The following is a 25825-nucleotide window of genomic DNA, read 5'->3' as shown; positions in this document are numbered from 1 at the left end:
GTCGCGTAATCCACTGAAGTCTCCGGTAAGAGCTGACCTAATATCAAATTTTTCCCATCCAAAAACTTGCTGGTTGACGTAGAGAAACATGTTTGCTTGACCGCTCTGTCTTAAAGGTTCACAACAAACAAAGAAACACAGGCTGTGTTTCGGTGCTAAAGGCAGCCGCAATCCACCGCTTTCCACCAACAGCATTCTTCTTTATGGTCTCCATTATTAATTGAACGAATGGCAAAAGATTCAGCAACACAGATGTCCAAAATACTGTGTAATTATGCGATGAAAAGAGATGACTTTTAGCTGTAAGTGGTGCTGGGCTAATATGTCCGCTACAACCCGAGACGTCACAAACACGTGTCATCATACGCGTCATCATTCCGCGACGTTTTTTGAACAGTAAACTCCGCGGGAAATGTAAAATTGCAATTTAGTAAACTAAAAAGGCCGTATTGGCATGTGTTGCAATGTTAATATTTCATCATTGATATATAAACTATCAGACTGCGTGGTCGCTAGTAGTGGCTTTCAGTAGGCCTTTAATCTTCTTGGCAGGGAGAGTGAGAAAGAGAAATACACTGTCGACAACGCTGTGGACACCTCTTAAATGTTTAATCCACACTTTGCTTGTCCTTTTTTTTTTTTCTTTACCCATATTGAGCTAGCACAACTAAAAGACACTTAAGAGTTCATAAATCGAGGTTTCGCCTTTACAGTTTGAGTCAAATGAACAGTCCAATCTCAGAATCTTCGAAAGCGGTTATGTTATTCATGTCGGTTTCATTGTTCGCACAAGAATAACCAAACCATTTTTTGGACATATTCACTGGAACATTCTTAGTAAATAATACGTTAAATTTTGAAGATTAAATCAGGCATATGCTGGAGGAGGTATCTGTCAGATTGTACATGTTTGAGTGGCCTTGGTGGAGGTCTCTGCTCGACTGAGCACCGATGTAGTTGTAGTTCTATATGTACGGCAGCATTTTTGCAACTCAAATGCAGTTTGAGTATTTAAATTCTTACATCAGGTGTGTCCAAAACGTGAGATTGGGGGGCAATTTTTTGGCACAGATTATGTTTCTTGTTGGTCGTTTGGCTTGGGGCTGGGCGATATGGTCTTTTTTAATATCTCTATTTTTGGGCCATGTCACGATACACGATCTATATCTCCATATTTTGCCTTAGCCTTGAATGAACACTTGATACATATAATCACAACAGTATGATGATTCTATGTGTCTGCATTAAAACATTCTTCTTCATACTGCATTAATATATGCTCATTTTAAACTTTCATGCAGAGAGGGAAATCACAACTAAGTCAATTGACCAAAAGTGTATTTATTAAACAGTTATTAAGCAGTGGCACAAACATTCATGTCATTTCAAAGCAGAAAGTGCAAGATTGTCAGAGACATTTTAAAACAAGCTATTAGTGCACTTTTGTGCATGATGTCACTAAGATGACATATCAAAACAACACTAAATTAAAGTGCACTTTTTGTACAGAATGCAATTACAATAGTTAAAAACAAATAAAGTGCACTTTTGTGCATGATGTCACACAAGATATTTCAATAACTGTCAAATAAAAATGATCTGCATAATAGGAAATCAAATAGTGTATGTCCTTCGCTATGTGGTAGGTTCCTGCGGACGTTATCTCCTTCTGTTGTTGACTATTTGTTTCATACGGTGTTGATCTGGAAATGGTTGCCTTGGCATTTTGTGGGTGTGGCACCGAATGGAGATGTTGACATGGGGAGTTTCAAGTAGGGCTGGGCGATATAAACGATATATCGCAGGTTTGTCTAGAAAATGACTATATCGTAATATTCGAGTATATGTTCTCACGCAGTTGCTTTTAGCTGCGGGCATTACACTACAGGCGTTTCTCACTCATTCTCGTCTTTCCTTCTCACAGAGACGTAAAACAAGCACGCCTTCTTACATACGTCACATACTGTCGCACGTTTAGCGTCATACGCTCTCGCCGAGCAGAGAGGTAGCAGCATGGCTAACATTAGCTGAGGCAGGTCGTGCAACCGGAGCGAGTTGAGTGACAATACAAGAGAGAGAAGGTCCGAAACTGATCACAAATGGAGGAAGAATAATTAATGCCCCCAAAAAACAGCAGGGGGTTCATCATCTGGCGGTGGTTTGGCTTCAAGTGGGAAGATATTCAGCAGACAACAGCAAAATACAAAGTATGCAGCAGAAGTGTTACTACAAAAGGTAGCAGCACTATTAATTAGTTCTTTAATTTAAAGGGGAACATTATCACAATTTCAAAAGGGTTAAAAACAATAAAAATCAGTTCCCAGTGGCTTGTTGTATTTTTTGATGTTTTTTTCTCAATTTTACTGGTCTCGGAATATCCCTAAATAAAGCTTTAAAGTGCCTTATTTTCGCTATCTTCGAAACCACTATCTATGTCCCTGTGACATCATACAGGGCTGCCAATGTAAACAAACAATGGGAATACCACAGCAAGATATAGCGACATTAACTCGGATTTCAGCAGCTTAAGCGGTTCAACAGATTGCCAGTAAGATGTGCGGACCAAACGATCAGGACTTTCGCATCTTGTGACACTGGAGCAACTTAAATACGTCAATTGGTAAGTGTTTTTTTTCGCATTAAATGTGGGTGGAAGGAAATGTAATACAGTTGCAAATGCATCTGCAGGTTATCCATACATCTCTGTTCCATGTCTGCTTTAGCACCGCCGGTAATTAGCATGTTAGCATCGATTAGCGTAGCATGTTAGCATCGATTAGCTGGCAGTCACGCCGCGACCAAATATATCTGATTAGCACATAAGTCAACATCAACAAACTCACCTTTGTGATTTAGTTGACTTTATCGTTGCAAATGCATCTGCAGGTTATCCATACATCTCTGTGCCATGTCTGTCATCGCCGGTAAAATGTGGAGACACTCTGGTACATTCAATGGGGGTCTGGCGGCAGACACTTTCGCATCTTCGGGCCAGTGGTGCAACTTGAATCCCTCCCTGTTAGTGTTGTTACACCCTCCGACAACACACCGTCGAGGCATGATGTCTCCAAAGTTCCAAAAAATAGTCGAAAAAACGGAAAATAACAGAGCTGAGACCCAATGTTTACAATGTGTTGAAAATGAAAATGGTGGCTGTATTACCTCGGCGACGTCACATTCTGACGTCATCGCCTCCAGAGGGATAAACAGAAAGGCGTTTAATTCGCCAAAATTCACCCATTTACAGTTTGGAAATCGGTTAAAAAAATATATGGTCTTTTTTCTGCACCATCAAGGTATATATTGACGCTTACATAGGTCTGGTGATAATGTTCCCCTTTAAAAAGTCTCCTGCGAGAGAATGAAGAGTATTTAATAAATACACTTTTGGTCAATTGACTTAGTTGTGATTTCCCTCTCTGCATGAAAGTTTAAAAGTAGCATATATGAATGCAGTATGAAGAAGAATGTTTTAATATAGACACATAGAATCATCATACTGCTGTGATTATATGCATCAAGTGTTCATTCAAGGCCGAGGCAAAATATCGAGATATATATGGTGTATCGCGATATGGCATAAAAATACTTCGATATTAATAAAAGCCAATATCGCCCAGCCCTAGTTTCAAGCACTCTTCATTCTCTAGCACAGGGGTAGGGAACCTATGGCTCGGGAGCCAGATGTGGCTCTCTTGATGACTGCATCTGGCTCTTGGATAAATCTGAGCTGACATTGCTTAACACGATAAATAATGAATAATTCCACTTGTAATCACAGTGTTAAAAATAATGTTCAAAATATAAAACATTCTCATGCATTTTAAAGCCATCCATCCGTTTCTAACGCACCTGTTCAAGAAGTTGCGTTAATGGTAAGAAGTTATTTATTTATTATTGGTTAGTGTGGGGCTTGCCCTTCTGGGGGTTCTTCAGACCACCAAGCACCGACATGAGAGCCGGTTTTAGGGTTACAATATAGTTTTTTTTTTTCAATAAGTCCCTCAGTTGCTTTCCAGCAATTGTATTTTTCTCTTTTGTTTTCGCTTGCGCTCTGGCTCCAGCCCCAGCCCCAACCCCGTCTCTCCTCCTGGCTGCTGCTTATAACAGAGTGACAGGTGATTAGATAACAAGGCCCAGGTGGGCCGTCTACGCACCCGTCACTGATTTAGAGGCCGGTCCTGGCACACCCCAGTTCACTGCAGGCCCACAGGCCACACCTCCTCCACAGTTAGCTTCGGAATAACAATGTTATTACAAAGAATAAGAGACCTATTATACTCTAGAAATGTTGGTCTTACTTAAAAATGCATGCGTTTAGTTGTGTTCAGTGTTAAAAAAAATATTATATGGCTCGTACGAAAATACATTTTAAAATATTTAGCTTTGGCTCTCTCAGCTAAAAAGGTTCCCGACCCCTGCTCTAGCAGGTGACTTTTCAAATGATGCTACATATTAGCAGTAATGCTACTTATTGTAGCAACGCTTTTGCCCCACACTTGACAAATTACAGTTGTCTGTTCGACATATTCCCGATTGAAGCCAAACCACCGCCAGACGATGGACCCCCTGTTGTTTTTCTTGGGAATTAATTCTTCTTCCTCCGTTTGTTACCAGATTCCCACCTTCTTTCTCTTGTATGACCACTCGCACCACAGCTAACGTTACCCATGCTGTTACCTCTCTGCTCGGCGAGGGCGTATACGTATGTGACGTATGGCGTGACAGTATGTGACGTATGTAAGAAGGTGCGCTTGCTGTCTGTGAAGAGAGACAAGAAAGAGTGGGACGAGGCTGTAGTGCACGGGTGTCAAACTCAAATACAGAGTGGGCCAAAATTTAAAACTGAACAAAGCCGCGGGCCAACGTTGAACAAATTAACCTTTTAATAGGGACCCAAGCAAGTTTTGCAATGAATATTGAACAAGCAAGGCTTACATAGGGCAGCACGGTGGAACAGGGGTTAGTGCATCTGCCTCACTATACGAAGGTCCTGAGTAATCCTGGGTTCAATCCCGGGCTCGGGATCTTTCTGTGTTAAGTTTGCATGTTCTCCCCGTGAATGCGTGATTTCCCTCCGGGTACTCGGGCTTCCTCCCATGGAACAGGCAGAGCTTATATAACTTAATAGTGCAAAATCAACTTTCAAAAAACAAACAAAAAAACATCAGAATAAACGTAATTGAAAAAATTAATGCCTCTTTTCTATTTGCAGCCTTCTGAGGTAAATATCAACATTAACTTTTTCCGCAGGCTAATAAATTCGAAAATAAAATAAGAATTAGGTGGGCGGGGTTTGGTGGTAGCGGGGGGTGTATAGTGTAGCATTCTGGAAGAGTTAGTGCTGCAAGGGGTTCTGGGTATTTTTTCTGTTGTGTTTATGTTGTGTTACGGTGCGGGTGTTCTCCCGAAATGTGTTTTGTCATTCTTGTTTGGTGTGGGTTCAAAGTGTGGCGCATATTTGTAACAATGTTAAAGTTGTTTATACAGCCACCCTCAGTGTGATCTGTATGGCTGCTGACCAGGTATGTGTGTGTGAAAGCCGCCTATATTATGTGACTTGGCCAGCACGCTGTTTATATGGAGGAAAAGAGGACGTGACGACATGTTGTAGAGGACAGTGCCTTTAAGGCACGCTCCCCAATTGTTGTCCGGGTAAAAATCGGGAGAATGGTTGCCCAGGGAGATTTTCGGGAAGGGCACTAAACTTCGGGAGTCTCCCGGGAAAATCGGGAGGGTTGGCAAGTATGAGTATTAGCGGTGAATGTGGTGTTACCGGCGGGCCAGCTCTAATGTTAATTTGATATTGGCTCAAGGGCCAAATGAAATTAAACGGCGGGACAAATTTGGCCCGCTGGCCAGAGTTTGACACCCATGCTGTAGTGTAATGCCAGCAGCTAAAAGCAACTGCGTGAGAACGTATACCCGAATATCACGATATAGTCATTTTCTATATCGCTCAGAGACAAAACCGCAATATATCGCCCAGCCCGAATTTGGCATATTCCATCCATCCATCCATCCATCTTCTTCCGCTTATCCGAGGTCGGGTCGCGGGGGCAACAGCCTAAGCAGGGAAGCCCAGACTTCCCTCTCCCCAGCCACTTCGTCCAGCTCTTCCCGGGGGATCCCGAGGCGTTCCCAGGCCAGCCGGGAGACATAGTCTTCCCAACGTGTCCTGGGTCTTCCCCGTGGCATCCTACCGGTTGGACGTGCCCTAAACACCTCCCAAAGGGAGGCGTTCGGGTGGCATCCTGACCAGATGCCCGAACCACCTCATCTGGTTCCTCTTGATGTGGAGGAGCAGCGGCTTTACTTTAAGCTCCTCTCGGATGGCAGAGCTTGGTCCGCATTGCCAGCAGTAAGTCGGACACGTTTCCAGTGAGGGTTGGACTCCCCCAAGGCTGTCCTTTGTCACCGATTCTGTTCATAACTTTTATGGACAGAATTCCAAGGCGCAGTCAGGGCGTTGAGGGGTTCTGGTTTGGTTGCCGCGGGATTATGTCTCTGCTTTTTGCAGATGATGTGGTCCTGATGGCTTCATCTGGCCGGGATCTTCAGCTCTCACTGGATCGGTTCGCAGCATGAAGCGACCGGGATGAGAATCAGCACCTCCAAGTCCGAGTCCATGGTTCTCACCTGGAAAAGGGTGGAGTGCCATCTCCGGGTTGGGGAGGAGACCCTGCCCCAAGTGGAGGAGTTCGAGTACCTCGGAGTCTTGTTCACGAGTGGGGGAAGAGTGGATCGTGAGGTCGACAGGCGGATCGGTGCGGCGTCTTCAGTAATGCAGACGTTGTACCGATCCGTTGTGGTGAAGGAGGAGCTGAGCCGGAAGGCAAAGCTCTCAATTTACCGGTCGATCTACATTCCCATCCTCACCTATGGTCATGAGCTTTGGGTCATGACCAAAAGGACAAGATCACTGGTACAAGCGGCCCAAATGAGTTTGGCATATTATAAAAAATGTATTAAAACTATAATCTCCATCCATCATCCATCATCTTCTGCTTATCCGAGGTCGGGTCGCGGGGGCAACAGCCTAAGCAGGGAAACCCAGACTTACCTCTCCCCAGCCACTTCGTCTAGCTCTTCCCGGGGGATCCCGAGGCGTTCCCAAGCCAGCCGGGAGACATAGTCTTCCCAACGTGTCCTGGGTCTTCCCCGTGGCCTCCTACCGGTTGGACGTGCCCTAAACACCTCCCTAGGGAGGCGTTCGGGTGGCATCCTGACCAGATGCCCGAACCACCTCATCTGGCTCCTCTCGATGTGAAGGAGCAGCGGCTTTACTTTGAGTTCCTCCCGGATGGCAGAGCTTTTCACCCTATCTCTAAGGGAGAGCCCCGCCACACGGCGGAGGAAACTAATTTCGGCCGCTTGTACCCGTGATCTTATCCTTTCGGTCATGACCCAAAGCTCATGACCATAGGTGAGGATGGGAATGTAGATCGACTGGTAAATCGAGAGCTTTGCCTTCCGGCTCAGCTCCTTCTTCACCACAACGGATCGGTACAACGTCCGCATTACTGAAGACGCCGCACCGATCCGCCTGTCGATCTCACGATCCACTCTTCCCTCACTCGTGAACAAGACTCCTAGGTACCTGAACTCCTCCACTTGGGGCAGGGTCTCCTCCCCAACCCGGAGATGGCATTCCACCCTTTTCCGGGCGAGAACCATGGACTCGGACTTGGAGGTGCTGATTCTCATTCCGGTCGCTTCACACACGGCTGCGAACCGATCCAGCGAGAGCTGAAGATCCCGGTCAGATGAAGCCATCAGGACCACATCATCTGCAAAAAGCAGAGAGCTAATCCTGCGGCCACCAAACCGGAACCGACAACGCCTTGACTGCGCCTAGAAATTCTGTCCATAAAAGTTATGAACAGAATCGGTGACAAAGAACTGCCTTGGCGGAGTCCAACCCTCACTGGAAATGTGTTCGACTTACTCCCGGCAATGCGGACCAAGCTCTGGCACTGATCGTACAGGGAGTGGACCGCCACAATAAGACTGTCCGATACCCCATACTCTCCGAGCACTTCCCACAGGACTTCCCGAGGGACACGGTCGAATGCCTTCTCCAAGTCCACAAAGCACATGCAGACTGGTTGGGCAAACTCCCATGCACCCTCAAGAACCCTGCCGAGAGTATAGAGCTGGTCCACAGTTCCACGACCAGGACGAAAACCACACTGTAAAACTATAATCTATTAATTGATAATACATTAAACTGCCTTATCGTCGATGTCCCCAAGCTAAGAATGTTTTGTTGACACAAGTCAGCAGATATTGACCCACATTGGATAGTTTTTTACCATCTTTATTGTACAAAAGTTGTCAAAGTGGCCCACCACCTTTAAATTATTCTGGAAAATGTTCGTACACCTGTGTCTCGCCAAAAGCACATGTAGCAAATGTGAAAGTCCATTTAAATGTGCGTTACTGTTCGTGTAGAGCCATGCGTCGACCTCGCTGTGGCCTCCCGGACAAAAAGGCCCACACTGAAGATGGAGCGAGGAGGAGACGCTACACCCTCACTGGACAACGCTGGGACAAGGACCAGCTCACCTACAGGTACACCTCACGGACACACACAGGATGTATTCTGGGCAAGGTGACACGTGTGTCTGCATCAGCATATTGGAGCAGCACATCCCGCCCTCCCTGGGAGCAGAGAGGATGCACGATGCCATCCGTCGAGCCTTTGACGTGTGGAGAAAGGTCACGCCGCTCACCTTCCAAAAGTTAACGGCTCCTCAAGGCAACAGCAGCGGGGCCGAGCTCGCCGACATCCTGCTGTTGTTTGCCTCTGGTTTCCATGGTGACATGTCCCTGTTTGACGGCGAGGGGGGCGCGCTGGCCCACGCCTTCTACCCCGGCCCGGGAATGGGCGGGGACACTCACTTTGATGCAGACGAACCTTGGACTTTGGACAGTCCAAACATTCGAGGTAGGTGGTTTGTTTTTTTCCCCCTACATCTTCTATGGCAGGGGTGTCCAAACTTTTTCCACTGAGGGCCGCACACTGAAAAATCAACGCAAACAGGGGCCATTTTGATATTTTTTTAATTTCAAAAACCAATACAATATACAGTGCGGCCAAAAAGTATTTAGTCAACCACCAAATGTGCAAGTTCTCCCACTTAAAATGATGACAGAGGTCTGTAATTTTCATCATAGGTACACTTCAACTGTGAGAGACAGAATGTGAAAAAAACTCCAGGAATTCACATTGTAGGAATTTTAAAGAACTTATTTGTAAATTGTGGTGGAAAATAAGTATTTGGTCAACCATTCAAAGCTCTCACTGATGGAAGGACGTTTTGGCTCAAAATCTCACGATACATGGTGTTCTTGGGATGCAACTCAGTATTCTTCTTCCTCCAAACATGACGAGTTGAGTTTATATCAAAAAGTTCTATTTTGGTTTCATCTGACCACATGACATTCTCCCAAACCTCTGCTATATCATCCATGTATCCATTTTGGTATAAACTCAACTCGTGGTGTTTGGAGGAAGAAGAATACCGAGTTGCATCCCAAGAACACCACACCTACTGTGAAGCATGGGGGTGGAAACATCATGCTTTGGGGCTGTTTTTCTGCTAAGGGGACAGGACGATTGATCCGTGTTAAGGAAAGAATGAATGGGGCCATGTATCGTGAGATTTTGAGCCAAAACCTCCTTCCATCAGTGAGAGCTTTGAATGGTTGACCAAATACTTATTTTCCACCATCATTTACAAATAAATTCTTTAAAATTCCTACAATGTGAATTCCTGGATTTTTTTTCCCACATTCTGTCTCTCACAGTTGAAGTGTACCTATGATGAAAATTACAGACCTCTGTCATCATTTTAAGTGGGAGAACTTGCACAATCGCTGGCTGACTAAATACTTTTTGCCCCACTGTATGTGTAAAAGTATACATTTAGGCCTCCACTCAGGCTTGCTCCCACAAGATTTTGGTCAAAAAATATTTAAAATGTGTCATTATTTTGTATTCTTGTTATTCAAGGTTTAATTATCTAGATCAACATTAAATCTATCTGTCAATATAACGTTTTTAAAGATTTAAGTTGTATGCTCTTTTTGTCAAAAAAAAACCCCTGTTTTGTTATGGAAAAAAACAACAAAATATGACAATAGTTTCCCCCAATAAAATTTTAAAGTGGAATATTTGAGATTATAGAATAATTGGAGCCTTAAAATGACAACACATACAGTAACACCATTGATTTCAATTTATTATTATTTTTTTAGCAATGAGACACACAAAAAAAATCACACTAAAATTATTGGGGATCCAAAAGGGTCCTACTCATTAAAAATAAAAAACTTTTTTTTTTTACTGTTTATTTTAAACACAATCGTCTTGAGATCAACTTCAGATCGATCCGTCACTTATAGCTTTTATTGTTGTTTTTTGTTTGTTTGTTCTTATTAGGCCCTTCTTTAGAAAAAAAACAACTTTGTTTTTTATATGGCAAACACAAAATGTGCAACATTTTCCCCCAAAAATATCTTAAAGTGGAATATTTAATGTGGCATTGATTTTGATTAATTGTTATTTTTTTAAAGAAAATAACAGCCTGCGTGGCAGCTTTGTTATTAGAGTAAACATTGCAACATTTGATTGTCACATTTCACCTGTTTGCTCTTTTATCCCACTTTTTCTTTTTTTTTTTTTTTTAATCGTATTTTTAGAATGTGCTTCGGGCCGTTAAAAAATGACTTTGGACACCCCTGCTCTATGGCCACATCAACTATTCATCTTTATTCCTCCTGTTTGCTGAGTGACTGCCTGGAAACTCCTCAGGCAGTTTTATTTTATCTTTGCACTAGCCCTAGCGCTCTTATTTTAGTTCTACTTCCTGTTGAACTCCTTGTTTGGCTGCACCTTCACTTTCTGCTCAGTTTCCTGCCAGCGCACCTGTTTTCTATTTTTAATTGATTCTATTTAGGTTCTCCTCCTGCTCCTTTCCAGCGCTGGAACATTGCCTTTTGTCGATGTGCTGCGGCTACCAGACTCGCACTAACCTTTCGTAAAGAATTAAATTATTTGACCTTCTGCGTCTTTATCCTGAGATCACGCCATCAGCCGCCACCATGAAACACACAGCTTTTATGCCAGGGGTGTCAAATGTACGGCCCAGGTTTTATCCGGCCCGCGGGATGAGTTTGCCAAGTATAAAAGAGAGCCAAAATGTTTCAATGAAAGAAACTGCTGTTCTAAATGTGTCCACTAGATGTCGCAACAGCAATGCTTTGTATCTTTGTAGATTATACTACGTATGTAAAAAATTAATAAACTACATGATATTAGTGCACTAGTCGAGGAAAATGAGCAAGCTACATAAATAGCATACCGTAATTTGATTTTGATATAACTTTTTTATCTTGATAGATTGTAAATTAACACCAATGAGTTGACTGATGAACATTATCACATAATTTATTCAGAAAGTAAAAATTACGACAAAGGTAGAATACTATTAACTGTGACATGTAAGAACGCCCAGGAGAGCAAGCCCCACACTAACCAATAATAAATAAATACCTTTTTACCATTAACACAACTTCCTGAACATAAAAAAGCATGAGAATGTTTTATATTTCTAACGTTATTTTTAACACTGTGATATCAAGCGGAATTATTCATTACTTATCGTGTTAAGCAATGTCAGCTCAGATTTATCCGAGAGCCAGATGCAGTCATCAAAAGAGCCACATGTGGCTCCCGAGCCATAGGTTCCCTACCCCGGGTCTATTCTCTTACCTGAATGAGCTAAATATTATTATTTGATATTTTACGGTAATGTGTTAATAATTTCACACATAAGTTGCTCCTGAGTATAAGTCGCACCCCTGGCCAAACTATGAAAAAAAATGACTTATAGTCCGAAAAATACGGTATTACATATCGAATAAGCGGTAGAAAATGGATGGACGGACATATTTCCTGCCGTAATCTAGGTTTAGGTTAGAATGAAATAAAAAGCTTTATTGACACTCTATTAAATACTTCATTATTTATGGTTGCCACTCTTGGTCTCTGCTTTAAGAAAAATACAATTGTTTGTAAATACTAAAACTAATACTATGGCTGAAAGTACACAGATAAGACATCTCGCAGGTAAAACACACATTGTTAAAGATAAAATACTAACAATTTGTTACAAAATTCCGTCATTTCATTTGCATCACTACGTGGGCGGTTTGGACTCCACTAATACTGTCTGCATGTTATTTAATTGTTTAGCCAAGTTTGAAGCAAAGGAGGAAATACTTTAATCATGACACCTCTGATGAGGCACCTTTTAAAGCTGTGTGGCACTTCTGTGTTTAAAGCGTCTTTTGAACAAGTTTTGAAGCCTAAATACCTTCGTATTTCGCTTCATGCACCCTCTTTATTAACCAGTAAAATTGTCTTTATCTGTAATTTTTCCGCCGCTCTGTAAGTCACCGCAGCATGCGGATTACAAAAAAAATACTGGTATTTTTTTAAAGGAGTATAGTATAATTTTTAATTCATTATTACCGTGGTACTTTATTAGTACTAGTATACCGTACAACCAGAGTATGTATGTATGTATTTACTTACTTGCTATTTACTTTATTTATTAACTTCTTATCCTGTAGTAGAAATGTCTGTCCTAGGGTTACCTCCAAACTAAATGCATTGGGAGGGACACGACATAAGAGGTCAAGTCACCCTGAACATTGGACAGTTACATAAGTTATGTTACAAACAGGTCATCATGGAGCGTATAAATAAGAAGGGAAGACCAAGCCTGGTGTGCGCTCTTTCTTAATTCCTTCACAAGGGTTCACCATCTTTCGTCTTCGAAAACATTGTCTGTGTGAACATATTGTTTCGATCCAACTTTGTACTGTCTGATTGTGAGTAATTAAAATTGTTGTAACAAACTCTCTATTGTTTCTGTTTAAGATTCAGACTTTTCGACCACATAAAATTGGCGTCCCTGTATAGGCCACCACATAAAATTGACTACCACTAACAGGATGAGGCCCCAGGTTAAATCTCCAACTTTTCTACTACTACTTTAGCATTTAGTCTCACCAGACCCGACCGTCTCCAAACAGACAGTTTTTACACATTTAAGCAAAATTGCTTACCTTTGGTGCACCGTGAAACGCTGTCTGCCCCGAGAGACACAACTCCTGGATGTTGACCGCAGCGCTCTTACCAATGTGTTTCGTGACGCCAATTTTATGTAGTAGAAACGTCGGGGATTTAACCCGGGGCCTCATCCTGTTAGTGGTAGCCAATTTTATGTGGTGGCCTATACAGGGACGCCAATTTTATGTGGTCGAAAAGTCCGAATCTTAAACAGGAACAATAGAGAGTTTGTTACAACAGTTTTAATTACTCATAATCAGATAGTACAAAGTTGGATTGAATCAATATGTTCACACAGACAATGCCTTCGAAGACGAAAGATGGTGAACCCTCCTGAAGAAATTAAGAAAGAGCGCACACAAGGCTTGGTCTTCCCTTCTTATTTATACGCTACATGATGACCTGATTTGTAATATCAATCAATCAATCAATCAATCAATGTTCATTTATATAGCCCTAAATCACAAATGTCTCAAAGGACTGTACAAACCATTACGACTACGACATCCTCGGAAGAACCCACAAAAGGGCAAGGAAAACTCACACCCAGTGGGCAGGGAGAATTCACATCCAGTGGGACGCCAGTGACAATGCTGACTATGAGAAACCTTGGAGATGACCTCAGATGTGGTCAACCCCCGCCCCCCTCTAGGGGACCGAAAGCAATGGATGTCGAGCGGGTCTAACATGATACTGTGAAAGTTCAATCCATAGTGGCTCCAACACAGCCGCGAGAGTTCAGTTCAAAGCGGATCCAAGACAGCAGCGAGAGTCCCGTCCACAGGAAACCATCCCAAGCGGAGGCGGCTCAGCAGCGTAGAGATGTCCCCAACCGATACACAGGCGAGCGGTCCATCCTGGGTCCCGACGAGCGGTCCATCCTGGGTCTCGACTCTGGACAGCCAGTACTTCATCCATGGTCATCGGACCGGACCCCCTCCACAAGGGAGGGGTGGGACATAGGAGAAAAAAGAAAAGAAGCGGCAGATCAACTGGTCTAAAAAGGAGGTCTATTTAAAGGCTAGAGTATACAGATGAGTTTTAAGGTGAGACTTAAATGCTTCTAACATAACAACTTATGTAACTGTCCAATGTTCAGGGTGACTTGACCTCTTATGTCGTGTCACCCCCCCAACTTGGTCAGGGTGACTTGACCTCTCATGTCGTGTCCCTCCCAATGCATTTAGTTTGGAGGTAACCCTAGGACAGAAATGTTCCACTACAATCCAAACTGCACTTTCAAACTCCCTTTCCTTCTGTGTTAGCTCACACATTCTCCTGCTGGCCTGTAGACTCTCCCTAATTTTGTCTCACTATTTCCTGTTTTTCTCTTTAAGTACTTATAGCCTTTGTTTTACATCCTGTCTCTGCACGTCTTCCAGACTGTGCTCATCTGCTTCTCATCACTTATTTAATTCTTGTGTATTTATTTTCTCCGCTAGTTTTGCTTCGCTTGTGAAACCCATCCTGGCGTGGGATAGATACAGCAGTATGTCTTAAAGGGGAACATTATCACAGTTTCAAAAGGATTCAAAACAATAAAAATCAGTTCCCAGAGGCATGTTGTATTTTTTGAAGTTTTTTTCAAAATTTTACCGGTCTCCGAATATCCCTAAAAAAACCTTTAAAGTGCTTGATTTTCGCTATTTGCGAAGCCAATATCCATTTCCCTGTGACGTCACACAGTGCTGCCAATGTAAACAAACAATGGGAATACCACAGCAAGATATAGAGACATTAGCTCGGATTCAGACTCGGATTTCAGCGGCTTAAGCGGTTCAACAGATTACGCATGTATTGAAACGGATGGTTGGAGTATGAAAGTATTGAAGAAGAAACTGAAGCTATTGAGCGAATAGCTATTGACGCTATTCATAACCATAGCATGGCCGAATAGCTGCGTTAGCATCGCCGGTAAAATGTGCGGACCAAATGATCAGGACTTTCGCATTTTGTGACATGGGAACAACTTAAATCCGTCGATTGGTAAGTGTTTTTTTCGCATTAAATGTGGGTGGAAGGAAACGTGATATAGTTGCAAATGCATCTACAGGTTATCCATACATCTCTGTTCCATGTCTGCTTTAGCACCGCCGGTAAATAGCATGTTAACATCTATTAGCGTAGCATGTTAGCATCGATTAGCTGGCAGTCAACATCAACAAAACTCCCCTTCGTGATTACTGTGACTTTATCGTTACAAATGCATCTGCAGGTTATCCAAACATCTCTGTGCTATGTCTGGTTTAGCACCACTGGTAAATAGCATATTAGCGTCGATTAGCATAGCATGTTAACATCGATTAACTGGCAGTCACGCCGCGACCAAACATGTCTGATTAGCAAATAAGTCAACATCAACAAAACTCACCTTTGTGATTTCGTTGAATTTATCATTGCAAATGCATCTGCAGGTTATCCATACATCTCTGTGCCATGTCTGTCATCGCCGGTAAAATGTGGAGCCACTTGGGTATATTCAAAGGGGGTCTGGCGGCAGACACTTTCGCATCTTCGGGCCAGTGGTGCAACTTGAATCCTTCCCTGTTAGTGTTGTTACATCCTCCGACAACACACCGACGAGGCATGATGTCTCCAAGGTTCCAAAAAATAGTCAAAAAAACGGAAAATAACAGAGCTGAGACCCGGTGTTTGTAATGTGTTGAAAATGAAAATGGCGGCTGTATTACCTCGGCGACGTCACATTCTGACGTCACCCCCTCCAGAGCGATAAACAGAAAGGCGTTTAATTTGCCAAAATTTACCCATTTAGAGTTCGGAAATCGGTTAAAAAAATACATGGTCTTTTTTCTGCACCATCAAGGTATATATTGACGCTTACATAGGTCTGGTGATAATGTTCCCCTTTAACCATAGGGCCCCGAGAGGGTGCCAAAAAATATCTGATCCTCAGATGTGGTCCTGTATGAGCCACACCTGAAGTCATAGAGAAGTTTCTTAAGTGCAAAAATTATGACTAAAGTGGTGAAGCTGTATTTTCATTTGCACACCCTGAGATCCGTAGGTTGTGAGTTCAAACCCCGGCCAAGTCATACAAAAGACTATAAAAATGGGACCCATTACCTCCCTGCTTTGCACTCAATATCAAAGGGTTGGAATTGGGGGTTAAATCACCAAAAATGTTTGCCGGGCGCGGTCACCGCTGCTGCTCACTGCTCCCCTCAGCCCATCAAGGGTGATGGGTCAAATGCAGAGAATAATTTTGCCACACCTAGAGTGTGTGTGTGACAATCTTTGGTACTTTAACTTAATTCTTTTTTTAAGAAACAAATATTATTTATTATCAATTTACTTAGAACATATTTAGTTTAGCACTGCAATTGTATGTAAATGTATTTTCAATCAGTTTTTATGACTCCTATCATTTAAGCCTTCTGACCTAAGCCTTGATAATAATCTTTGTGATCAACACATGCTTTCATATCATTTGACAAGGTTAACTATATTTAAGTTAGATATAATTACTGAATACAATTAAAATCAAGAGTAAGTCATCTAATTCAGTCGGTGTTAATATTTGAGTGAGCCCCGGGCCCCCCTGTAGTGGAAAAGTTGGGCTCTGAGATCAAAAAGGTTGAGAATAAAGGATGCACAATGTTGATATCTCCATTACGGTCTGTGTTGCAGGTGTTGATATCTTCTTGGTGGCGGTGCACGAGCTCGGTCACGCTTTAGGTCTGGAGCACTCGGACAATCCCGACGCCGTCATGGCTCCCTTCTATCAGTGGATTCACACACACAACTTCACGCTGCATGCTGATGACATCCAGGGAATACAGTACATATATGGTGAGACACACACACACACACACACACACACATACGTTACCGTATTTTTCGGACTATAAGGCCCACTTAAAATCGTTTCGTTTTCTCAAAACTCGACAGTGCGCCTTATAACCCGGTACTCCTAATGTACGGAATAATTCTGGTTGTGTTTACCGACCTCGAAGCAATTTTATTTGGTACATGGTGAAATGATACGTGCAACTAGTAGATGGCAGTCACACATAAGAGATACGTGTAGACTGCAATATGACTCAAGTGAACAACACAAACATTTTATGTTACATTGAAACTATAGTACAGGGGTCACCAACGTGGTGGCCGCGGGCACCAGGTCGCCCGTAAGGACCAGATGAGTCGCCCGCTGGCCTGTTCTAAAAATAGCTCAAATAGCAGCACTTACCACTTCATGGATCCATGTCCACTTTAAAGGCCTACTGAGAGCCACTACTAGCGACCACGAAGTCTGATAGTTTATGTATCAATGATGAAATATTAACATTGCAACACATGCCAATACGGCCTTTTTAGTTTACTAAATTACAATTTTAAATTTCCCGCTGAGTTTTTTGTTGAAAATGTCGCGGAATGATGACGCATGTTTGTGACGTTATTGGTTGGAGGGGACATTTTAGCCCAGCTAAAAGTCGTCTCTTTTCATCGCATAATTAAACAGTATTTTGGACATCTGTGTTGCTGAATCTTTTGCAATCTGTTCAATTAATAATTGAGACTATAAAGAAGAATGCTGTTGGTGGAAAGCGGTGTATAGCAGCTGCCTTTAGCACCGAAACACAGCCGGTGTTTCTTTGTTTGTTGTGAAACTTTAACACAGAGCGGTCAAGCGAACATGTTTCTCTCCGTCAACCAGCAAGTTTTTGGATGGGAAGATTGTGATATTAAATCGGCTCTTACCGGAGACTTGAGTGGATTATGTGACCTCCTCCTGTAGCTGTCAAAAAGACAGCTGTGATCTTGGCTCCTCTCAGAGACACTGGCGTTCACCGCAGCCCTCCGACTTTCAGGTATGACTTTATAATCTCACTAAAACACTACTAACACAATAAAGAGATAAGGGATTTTCCAGATTTATCCTAGTAAATGTGTCTAGTAACATCTGAATCGCTCACACTGCCGTCGCCTGGAGCCGTATCCTTTTCTTTCTTTCTTTATTTACTATTTTTTCAATTTTTTTAGTGCTTCACTCTAACTTTCCTCTTCCGCGAATATTTCATTTTCGCTCAAATTAATGGGGAAATCGTCGCTTTCTTGGTCCGAATTGCACTTGCTGTTGGTGGCCATGATTGTAAACAATGTTCAGATGTGAGGAGCTCCACAACCTGTGATGTCACGCGCACATCGTCTGCTACTTCCGGTACAGGCAAGGCTTTTTTATTAGCGACCAAAAGTTGCGAACTTTATCGTCAATGTTCTCTACTAAATCCTTTCAGCAAAAATATGGCAATATCGCGATCAAGTATGACACACAGAATGGACCTGCTATCCCCGTTTAAATAAGAAAATCTCATTTCAGTAGGCCTTTTAAGATATTATATTATTCAAGTTTCAACTTATTATGTAACAGTGTTTTTGTCTCTCAGCAACCGGCGGCACTGTTTATTTCCAAAGTAGTCGGCGTCGAAGAAATGAGCTGGGCCGTTCAAAGGAAGAAACATTGTCTTTGAGTAATGGAGAGGATGATGTTATAAAAAAGGTTTTCAAATGCCACCCACAAGCTCCTGGAAACAACGTCTTGTACTTCTTTCTCTTCCAGGTCCTCCTCTCGCCACTCGGGCCCCTCCCAAGTCTCCTCCGTCCTCCGATGGCTATCCTGAAGCTGAATCAACCACCGCTCCTCCCGAGGATGCCAAACCTGACATACCCAACCCGACCGAAAGAGCCCCGCGTGTCCCGAGCGAGCCTGAAATAACACCTGGCACGACTCCCCGCCATCCCGCCATCGCCACAACCGCCCATTCTGATCCTGTCACCCCGCCCGTCAGGAAAGACGTGCCCCTCCCTCCGCCTACCCGTCGGCTTCCCAAGCAGCCTGACAACGTGGCCCCCGACATCTGTGACGGCGACTTTGACACAGTCACCTTGCTGAGGGGAGAAATGTTTGTGTTCAAGGTGAGGAATGCACGATTTACACCAGGGGTGGCCATTACGTCGACCGCGAGCTAGCGGTCGGTCGTGGAGGGTGTGTCAGTCCATCGCCAGCCAGGTATTACGAAAATAAACCTAAAAATTTGCGATCATAAATCTTTACTAAGACGTCCCTTGATTGACATTCACAGCATCCAAGGGTCTTGTGATTATTAAGAAAAAATGACCGACAGGAAGGTTTGATTGATTGATTGATTGATTGATTGATTGAAACTTTTATTAGTAGATAGCACAGTACAGTACATATCCCGTACAATTGACCACTAAATTGTAACACCCAAATAGGTTTTTCAACTTATTTTTTACTTATTAATTATTATTATAGCATTACATATTATTAGGGACGGCGTGGCGTAGTGGTAGAGTGGCCGTGCGCAACCCGAGGGTCCCTGGTTCAATCCCCACCTAGTACCAACCTCGTCACGCCCGTTGTGTCCTGAGCAAGACACTTCACCCTTGCTCCTGATGGGTGCTGGTTAGCGCCTTGCATGGCAGCTCCCTCCATCAGTGTGTGAATGTGTGTGTGAATGGGTAAATGTGGAAGTAGTGTCAAAGCGCTTTGAGTACCTTGAAGGTAGAAAAGTGCTATACAAGTACAACCCATTTATCATTTAACTTAATCAATTCATGGTAAGAAACACTTGTTATTTCAACAGACTCGCGCCGTTGTCGTGCGAAATTCTGTATCCCTGAAATATTTTGCATCTCCTACCGCTGGAGCGGGCATGGGGGCGGAGCTCTGTGACTTATTCAGACAGCGGCAGCACTTCCGTGTTATTAGTGATGTCAAGGATTATAAATATTATGTAGGCCCTACTAACTTTTTTTGTGATGAATAACTTGAGTCCAAATCCACAAGTTTTGTTGTTGATGATGCTAAGTAGGGGTGTGGGAAAAAAATCGATTCGGATTTGAATCGCGATTCTCACGCTGTGCGATTCAGAATCGATTTTCATTTTTTAAAAATCGATTTTTTTATTTTTTTATTTTTTTTTTATCAATCCAACAAAACAATACACAGCAGTACCATAACAATGCAATCCAATTCCAAAACCAAACCTGACCCAGCAACACTCAGAACTGCAATAAACAGAGCAATTGAGAGGAGACACTAACAAGACACAAAACAAACCAAAAGTAGTGAAACAAAAATGAATATCATCAACAACAGTATCAATATTAGATATAATTTCAGCATAGCAGTGATTAAAATCCCTCATTGACATTATCATTAGACATTTATAAAAATAATAAAAAAGAACAATATTGTCACAGTGGCTTACACTTGCATCTGCTCTCATAAGCTTGACAACACACTGTGTCCAATGTTTTCACAAAGATAAAATAAGTCATATTTTTGGTTCGTTAAATAAGTGAATTATTATATTTATATAGCGCTTTTCTCGAGAGACTCAAAGCGCTTTACATAGTAAAACCCAATATCTAAGTTACATTTAAACCAGTGTGGGTGGCACCGGGAGCAGGTGGTTAAAGTGTCTTTTCCAAGGACACAACGGCAGTGACTAAGATGGCTGAAGCGGGAATCGAACCTGCAACCCTCAAGTTGCTGGCACGGCCACTCTACCAACTCAGCTTTGCCGCCCCTAATAGTTAAAACAAATTTACACATTTGCAATCAGTTGATAAAACATTGTCCTTTACAATTATAAAAGCTTTTTACAAAAATCTACTACTCTGCTAGCATGTCAGCAGACTGGGGTAGATCTTGCTGAAATCCTATGTATTGAATGAATACAGAATCCTTTTGAATCGGGAAAAAATCGTTTTTGAATCGAGAATCGTGTAGAATTGAAAAAGATAAATCGATTTTGAATCGAATCGTGGGACACCCAAAGATTCACAGCCCTAATGCTAAGTATCTACAGAATCAAATTCCTGATGTTAGTACATCAATTGAGGAACATAGAGGGGGTGGCACATTTTATGGCAGCACAGAAATATGCTGAAATATTACGTATACCCTTCTAACTTTTTTTGTAATTGATCAAATGAGTCCAAAATCACAATTCTTTTACAAGGCAAGTCTGTACATATAATCCACATGTTAGTACATAGCTTGAGCGACGTATGTGGGACACATTTTCTGGCATAAAATACATGTTTTTTTTAACATGGAATTGAGTTTACATTGTAGTGTTTGTTCCCATTAGATTGGTGTTATTTTTAAATTCATCAGAAAATTAAATTATAAACCAAATGACAGGATGTTATTGATGTCATTTGCAGAAAATGGCGGGCTGATTAACCGATTAAAGTACAACACAACCCCGAAGGGAATAAGCAGACTGACAGTACAGTACATATTCCGTACTATTGACCACTAAATGGTAACACCCCAATAAGTTTTTCAACTTGTTTAAGTCGGGGTCCACGTTAATCAATTCATGGTATAAATATATACTAATGTAGTAAATGGATGGATGGATGGATGGATGTCATGTACAGATGATCAAAAGCATTTATTCGGACAGGAAGGTCACATGTTACATCTACATTTTTGACAAAGTATGACCCTAATGATCCACATTTTGTATCATTGATATCTCTAATAATACAGATGTGCTGTCGCTATCAGAACAAGTAGCAGAGCGTAGGAATAAGCTTTGCTTCTTCCTACTCCTTTTCGGACATGATGTATTGTGAAATGATATGAAATTGCCTGATGTATAATTTTGTAGGTATGTCATGTTCGAAATAAACTAAGAAAGAAGAGCTCCGCCCCCGTGCGTGCTCCCGCGGCAGAGCATACAAAATATTTGAGGAATTACAGATTATCGCACGACACCGTACCTGGCGCCAAAACTCTAAAGACTGACCGCACAGTTCCTGTCTTCACAATAAAAGCCTTGCTTCAACCTGCCTGCGCTAACAAAAAACTGGCATCCACAAACTAGCAAGCTACGGAGTTTGCCGCCAATGTATTTCTTGTAAAGTGCATAAAAGGGAGTATGGAAGCTAGACAAATAAGATGCCAAAAACTAAGCACTTTAAGGGCCTACTGAAATGAGATGTTCGTATTTAAACGGGGATAGCAGGTCCATTCTATGTGTCATACTTGATCATTTCGTGATATTGCCATATTTTTGCTGAAAGGATTTAGTAGAGAACATCCACGATAAAGTTCGCAGCTTTTTGTCCCTAATAAAAAAGCCTCGCCTGTACCGGAAGTAGCAGACGATGTGCGCGCGACGTCACGGGTTGTGGAGCTCCTCACATCTGAACATTGTTTATAATCATAGCCACCAGCAGCTAGAGCTATTCAGACCGAGAAAGCGACAATTTCCCCATTAACTTGAGCGAGGATGAAAGATTCGTGGATGAGGAAAGTGAGAGTGAAGGACTAGAAAAAAAGAAAAAGGCGAGGGCAGGGAGAGCGATTCAGATGTTATTAGACACATTTACTAGGATAATTCTGGAAAATCCCTTATCTGCTTATTGTGTTACTAGTGTTTTAGTGAGATTATATGGTACCTGAAAGTGGGAGGGGGGGTGTGGCCATGGGTATGGTGGCCGCCAGTGTCTCTGAGGGAAGCCACGCAGCTGCAGGAGTACGCAAGCTCCGCTCCAGTCTACGGTAAGAGCCGACTTATTACCACAATTTTCTCACCGGAACCTGCCGGTTGACATGTGGTCGGGAACCATGTTCACTTGACCGCTCTGTTCCATAGTAAAGCTTCACCTTCGGGAATTTTAAACAAGGAAACACCGGCTGTGTTTGTGTTGCTAAAGGCAGCTGCAATACACCGCTTCCCACCTCCATCTTTCTTCTTTGACGTCTCCATTATTAATTGAACAAATGGCAAAAGATTCAGCAACACAGATGTCCAGAATACTGTGTAATTATGCAATTAAAGCAGACTACTTATAGCTTGGATCGGGCTGGAAAAAAATGGCTGCTACAACCGGTGATGTCAAACGCACGCGTCATCACACCGTGACGTTTTCAACAGGACACTTCGCGGGAAATTTAAAATTGCAATTTAGTAAACTAAAGCGGCCGTATTGGCATGTGTTGCAATGTTAATATTTCATCATTGATATATAAACTATCAGACTGCGTGGTCGGTAGTAGTGGGTTTCAGTAGGCCTTTAAAGTGATATTGGACAGAAAAGAGGACTTTTTTTCTTCATTTGAAAACGTGGACTTTATCATCACTACTGTCTGATTCCAATCAATGTAAGTCATCAGAATCAGGTAATAGACCAACTTATAATTGTGTCTTCATGAAAGAAAGGGATCTATATGTGTTAAACATGCTTGTATTATCATTAAACACCTTTTAACTTAACAAAAATGTCTATTTCCTAAATAAATAAATATAAATTATACATATGAATGAGGTAGATGCCCTCGACTTGGTCAGTTGAAAAGTAGCTCGCCTGCAGAAAAGGTGTGGGCACGCCTGGTTTAGATGGACAAAGTTCAATTTGGACTGACTAACAAACACAACAGCGATCCAAGGGAGACTAGATGATGTATTGTTTCCTTTGCTCCTGCACGCAGGGTCGCTGGTTTTGGCGAGTTCGTCGGAACCGCGTCCTGGACAACTATCCCATGCCAATATCGGTCTTCTGGGGTGGTCTTCCGAGTGATATCGACGCCGCTTATGAACGCCATGATGGCAAATTTGTCTTCTTCAAAGGTATGTTCTCACCGGGATTGTCCTGACTTTCATCAGCATGATCTGTCACACTCGACGGATGCCTGTGTTTTTTTTCTCGACAATCGACGATGGCCGACAAAAGCAAACGCGCTGCAAACAGGGGCGGTTCTAGGCATGCTTATATGAGGGGGCAGTCAGAAATGTGAAGGGGGCATCATGTGTACACATCATGCTCCAGCACTTTTTTTTCTGTGCTTATAGTAACGATGCTTTCTTCATTGAAATGGGTCTTTAGCTATGTGTCCAACCCCAACCTGGAGTAGTGGATTGCACTTTGTCAGGCTTCTACCTTCAGACCTGTCCAACTTGGGTGTCCCACCTGAAGACTAAGCTCCTGCTGGTATAACTCTTACGGTCACTGAGGCATGCAAACCCCCTGAATACAATAAGGTGGCAATCCCTCAGGGGGGGAAACATTAACAGCGCTGCCATATTTCCGACAGGGGAAACAGAATCAGGCGTCTCGCAACACAGAATACTCTAGCCATGGTCGTGTGCAGTACCAGGCAGGATTGAATGATCTTAATGTTGTACCAAATGCACGCTTTGGGTAGCCACCCAGTATTAGCTGAGATGGTGCGTTGCCATTTAAGTCACTGGGTAGCTGAGCAGGCTGCTTTGGGGGAGCGCTTGTTGGGGGGACGGAGGGAGCTGGTGCAGGAGAAACAGTGCTTGCTGGTGCTAAAGGTGCAGTATTGCTAGCTGCTGTCCCTGATGTACTAGCAGTAGCATCATTGCTACTACTACATGCAGGAGCAGGACTAGACTTTTTAAATGCTCTGAAAAATGGATGCATTACAGAGCATTAACTTTCTCTTTGTCAGCTGCTGGAAGCTGGAGCAGAAAATAAGTAAGCTTGAACAACAACAGAAAAAACCCGCTGTGATTACATGAAGAAAAACAACAACAGTACAGGACTACAGCCTGGGGCGGGGCTTTACGTAGGGGTCTGTCAGACACAGGTCACTTGTCTTCAGTTTGTCACATGCAGTGGACGTGGGCACTCATCTGGGCACAAATTTCATTCACTCCAATGTATGTGTGTTGCCCACTTGCTTGTAAATTGATGAAAACGGCAGTGTTTTTTTTTTAGGTGTCTTGGTCATATCAAATAACATTTATAATTTGTTTATTACAAAATGTAGATTGAAACATTAAAGGTTGACTATGTAGAATTACAAGAAAAACAACAGAAAAAGAAATCCAGCAGTCGATTGCCAGACCGTTGCTAAGTAAAACGGGCCGTTGCTAGGGACTCCGCTCTGAACAGGTGACAGCAGGGGAGGACTGCTAAGCAGGATATATACCTTATGTTTCATTTTTACCCTCATTAACAGCATCATAAATGACTTGTAGCTTGACAGTGGATGCTTTCTGCCTTCCAAACCACTGCTGGTCAGAGCCTCCGCTGTCACTGCTCTCGTCAAGTTGTAAAAAAAAAAATTAAAAAAAAAGGAACTCCGTTGCACCGAAAGTCCGTGACGATAAACGTGTTTATGACAGATAAGGCAACACAAATACACCCATCCTAACAAGTATATGATAAATGTAGACAACTTTCCCTTGTCTTTTACTTTCATACTGCAACAGTGATTGGATGTTTACTGAGGGCTGAGGGGTGTGTGCGGGTGTGTGTCTGCTGCGCAGCCTGTGGAATGGCGGAGGGAGGGATGAGAGGGAAACCGACACTACTATATCGCGTGTGTCCCTTTTTCGGCGGATTTTTCCGCTAGTGCAGATAATTGAGTCAACTTGTAATGTAGTAATTTTGTGAGTTTTTTTAAATTTGCTTTCTCAAATTTTGATTTGAGGGAGCAAGACATTTATTTAAGGGGGCAGAGCCCCCTCTTGCTCCTGCGTAGAACCGGCCATGACTGCAAAGTACAAAACACACAAAATCCAAAGACAACATCCAATGGAAATACCATGGACGTCATAAAAGTAGACGCAGCATTGGCTGCTGTGATGCAAGAATTTCAGCCGCCATCTTGAAGTGGTGATGATTAGCCAGCGAGCAGCCTTA

The 25825-nt window shown here is 42.7% G+C and overlaps 1 protein-coding gene across 1 annotated transcript in view; it reads left to right on the top strand.

Moving 5' to 3' along the window:
• The window catches only part of LOC133563103 (matrix metalloproteinase-15-like), a 52231-nt gene that overhangs the window by 6387 nt on the left and 20019 nt on the right, over positions 1-25825 (top strand). The window contains exons 3-7 of the mRNA XM_061917048.1: positions 8455-8574; positions 8637-8950; positions 16793-16954; positions 18726-19081; positions 23643-23781. Coding sequence (XP_061773032.1) covers positions 8455-8574; positions 8637-8950; positions 16793-16954; positions 18726-19081; positions 23643-23781 — 1091 coding nt within the window. The remainder of the gene's footprint in view (positions 1-8454; positions 8575-8636; positions 8951-16792; positions 16955-18725; positions 19082-23642; positions 23782-25825) is intronic.

Source organism: Nerophis ophidion, linkage group LG12 (genome assembly GCF_033978795.1).
Source record: "Nerophis ophidion isolate RoL-2023_Sa linkage group LG12, RoL_Noph_v1.0, whole genome shotgun sequence".
Taxonomy (NCBI): Eukaryota; Metazoa; Chordata; class Actinopteri; order Syngnathiformes; family Syngnathidae; genus Nerophis; species Nerophis ophidion.
The sequence above is the reverse complement of the archived record's forward strand: the minus strand, read 5'-3'. Positions and strand labels throughout refer to the sequence as shown.